The sequence below is a fragment of the Formica exsecta genome, unplaced genomic scaffold (assembly GCF_003651465.1).
Source record: "Formica exsecta isolate Colony F162 unplaced genomic scaffold, ASM365146v1 scaffold290, whole genome shotgun sequence".
Classification (NCBI taxonomy): domain Eukaryota; kingdom Metazoa; phylum Arthropoda; class Insecta; order Hymenoptera; family Formicidae; genus Formica; species Formica exsecta.
Window position 1 is genome coordinate 796,948 of NW_021850162.1, and position 2,222 is coordinate 799,169.

A 2,222-nucleotide genomic window follows, 5' to 3' on the forward strand; every position below is an offset into this window, starting at 1 on the left:
GGCATTCCTTCAAACGATCCCGGCATAACACACGTAATGGTATTACCGTGGAGATTCCTACGCAGAGTGAATTATACGAATCACCGTTTATATTATACGATATCGTTTTATCAACGAAGACGGTATGTTGTATCAATGAGGTACTTACAGCGTTTTAAGGCTCGACAAACCGGAGAACATCTTGTTGTGTACTTCTCGCAGCCTATTCTCGGACAGAAGCCTGCGAAGAGAAAGTTCGTCACTTCACGAAACGAGGCGTACGACAAAATGAGAAAGGATTGCAAACTGAGTTGCGTCGCAAATTACAATTTGCTGTCGTTACTTTTACGAGTCGATAAATATCATTGAATGCGTATGAAAGACGGTATGCGAGAAGGTATGCGAGACATTTCGAAGATGGTACCGCGCGTGATATGTGCATGCTTTAAAAATATATATAGCTATTAACTATGAAAGATTTATGATCCTTGCCATCTACTAAATTATAAATTGTACATAATAAATGACAAGAAGGACTAATACGGTAATTACAATTTAAATTCTTGTATGTCATTTACTATTTCATAAGACGTGATAAAACAATGTATATAAATATATATTAGATTAATTAATATACTGTATTTATAGATTAATTGTCAATAAGAGTAGTTATATCTATGACATTGTAATATTTCTAGTAATCGGTATGCAGATATAAATTATTTGCGATAAAATTTCACAAACTGTTAAATAAATACTTAAGATACCACTCGAGTCTTTAATGGAAAACCGTCGGCATTGTTTTAATAATTTTCCTGGGGACAATGTAGCCTTCGAAAATTCCCCGAAAGATTCTCTAAAGTTGAAAATATCGACTAAGAAGACCGCGTAAAGAAAACAATTCTGACGTTACACAACAGTACTTTTAAAACGACTTCTATTGTGCCGGCAAAAGCGAAGTTTTCCGGCAAGACAACGATGACGACGACGACGACGACGACGACATCGTGAAGAAGAAGCCGGCTTTTTGTACGAAAGGAGCGTAAATTCGGGTTGACTTACAGGTCGGTGAGGTTGTGAGCCCCTTGAAAGGCGGACGCCTCGATGCGAGAGATTTTATTCTTCCTGAGATCCAGATGCTGCAACTCCGGCAGCTTCTCGAAGAGACCATCCGCTTTGATCTTGTCCAGTTCATTGTTGCTCAACAGTCTGACGCGAGAACACACAATAGGAAAAAGATACGTGTAGAGCGAAGTCACGATGATATGATCGCGCCGAAATGCTCGTGTGTTTTGCGGTATGTATGTATCGTTAATCAAACAGCAAATCGTAAAAAAAAAGAGAGAGAGAGAGAAAGAGAAAAGAGCGAAATTGGTACTTGCCGTTCGTTACTCCATCACTTGTTTTCGACTACCCGCCAAGCAATTTATTCTCTCTACCGCGTTATAACAATGCGCCGCCCAATAAATTTTGCGAATTGCGCGCTGGAATAACTCGTGCAGAAATTGGTGTTGCAGAATTTTCGTGCGATATACCGAGCAATAGTGTAACTTGTGCAGTTGATTGTTTTGCTTCGTTCGTAATTAATACGTTTTAACGTACAGCTACAATTATTAACTTGGAACCTATCGGAGTAAAAAAATGTACGCTACGCGCACATTGAAATAAAGTAAAATGATAAATGCAATTCCTATAACAATTATTAGTAGCGTTCGTTGTTTTATTTTTGGATATATGTAAAGTTTTTAAGTTTTTCGACGAAAATATCTGATTGCAAGAGAGTAGAGATAAATCTGATATAAATTTATATCAAATATATTAATGTATATTAATAAATATTAATATAAAAGATACACATAAAATACTAAAGCAAAATTAAAAAGCCATATATTCATACTAGAAAAATAATTTGATATGTACGTATATTTTTATTTAAAAAAATTGATACATATGCATCAATCCCTCTTTCATCGAATAGTATTGAGAAATTATTTTCCAAAGCGCCGATCCATTAAACGGACTGGATGCATAATTTACTGGGAATAATAGCCCGATCTCTTCATTGCCTTTTTTTCCATCGCATTCCACGATTTAATCAGGTGATTATCTGGTTCGACGATCGAATTAATATTCGAGCGAAGCAACGAGGAATTTTCTACAGACGAATGATATTCATCCTAACCACTCGACTGGACTATCCAGACCGATCGATCGATTTGTCCGACACTCGAAATAAACACTCT

At 36.5% G+C, this 2,222-nt stretch overlaps 1 protein-coding gene across 1 annotated transcript in view; it reads right to left on the reverse strand.

The window, feature by feature from the left end:
- Positions 1-2,222, reverse strand: part of LOC115237345 (protein slit-like) — a 28,481-nt gene that overhangs the window by 11,624 nt on the left and 14,635 nt on the right. Inside the window, 3 exon segments of the mRNA XM_029810332.1 lie at positions 6-57; positions 149-220; positions 1,042-1,188. Coding sequence (XP_029666192.1) covers positions 6-57; positions 149-220; positions 1,042-1,188 — 271 coding nt within the window.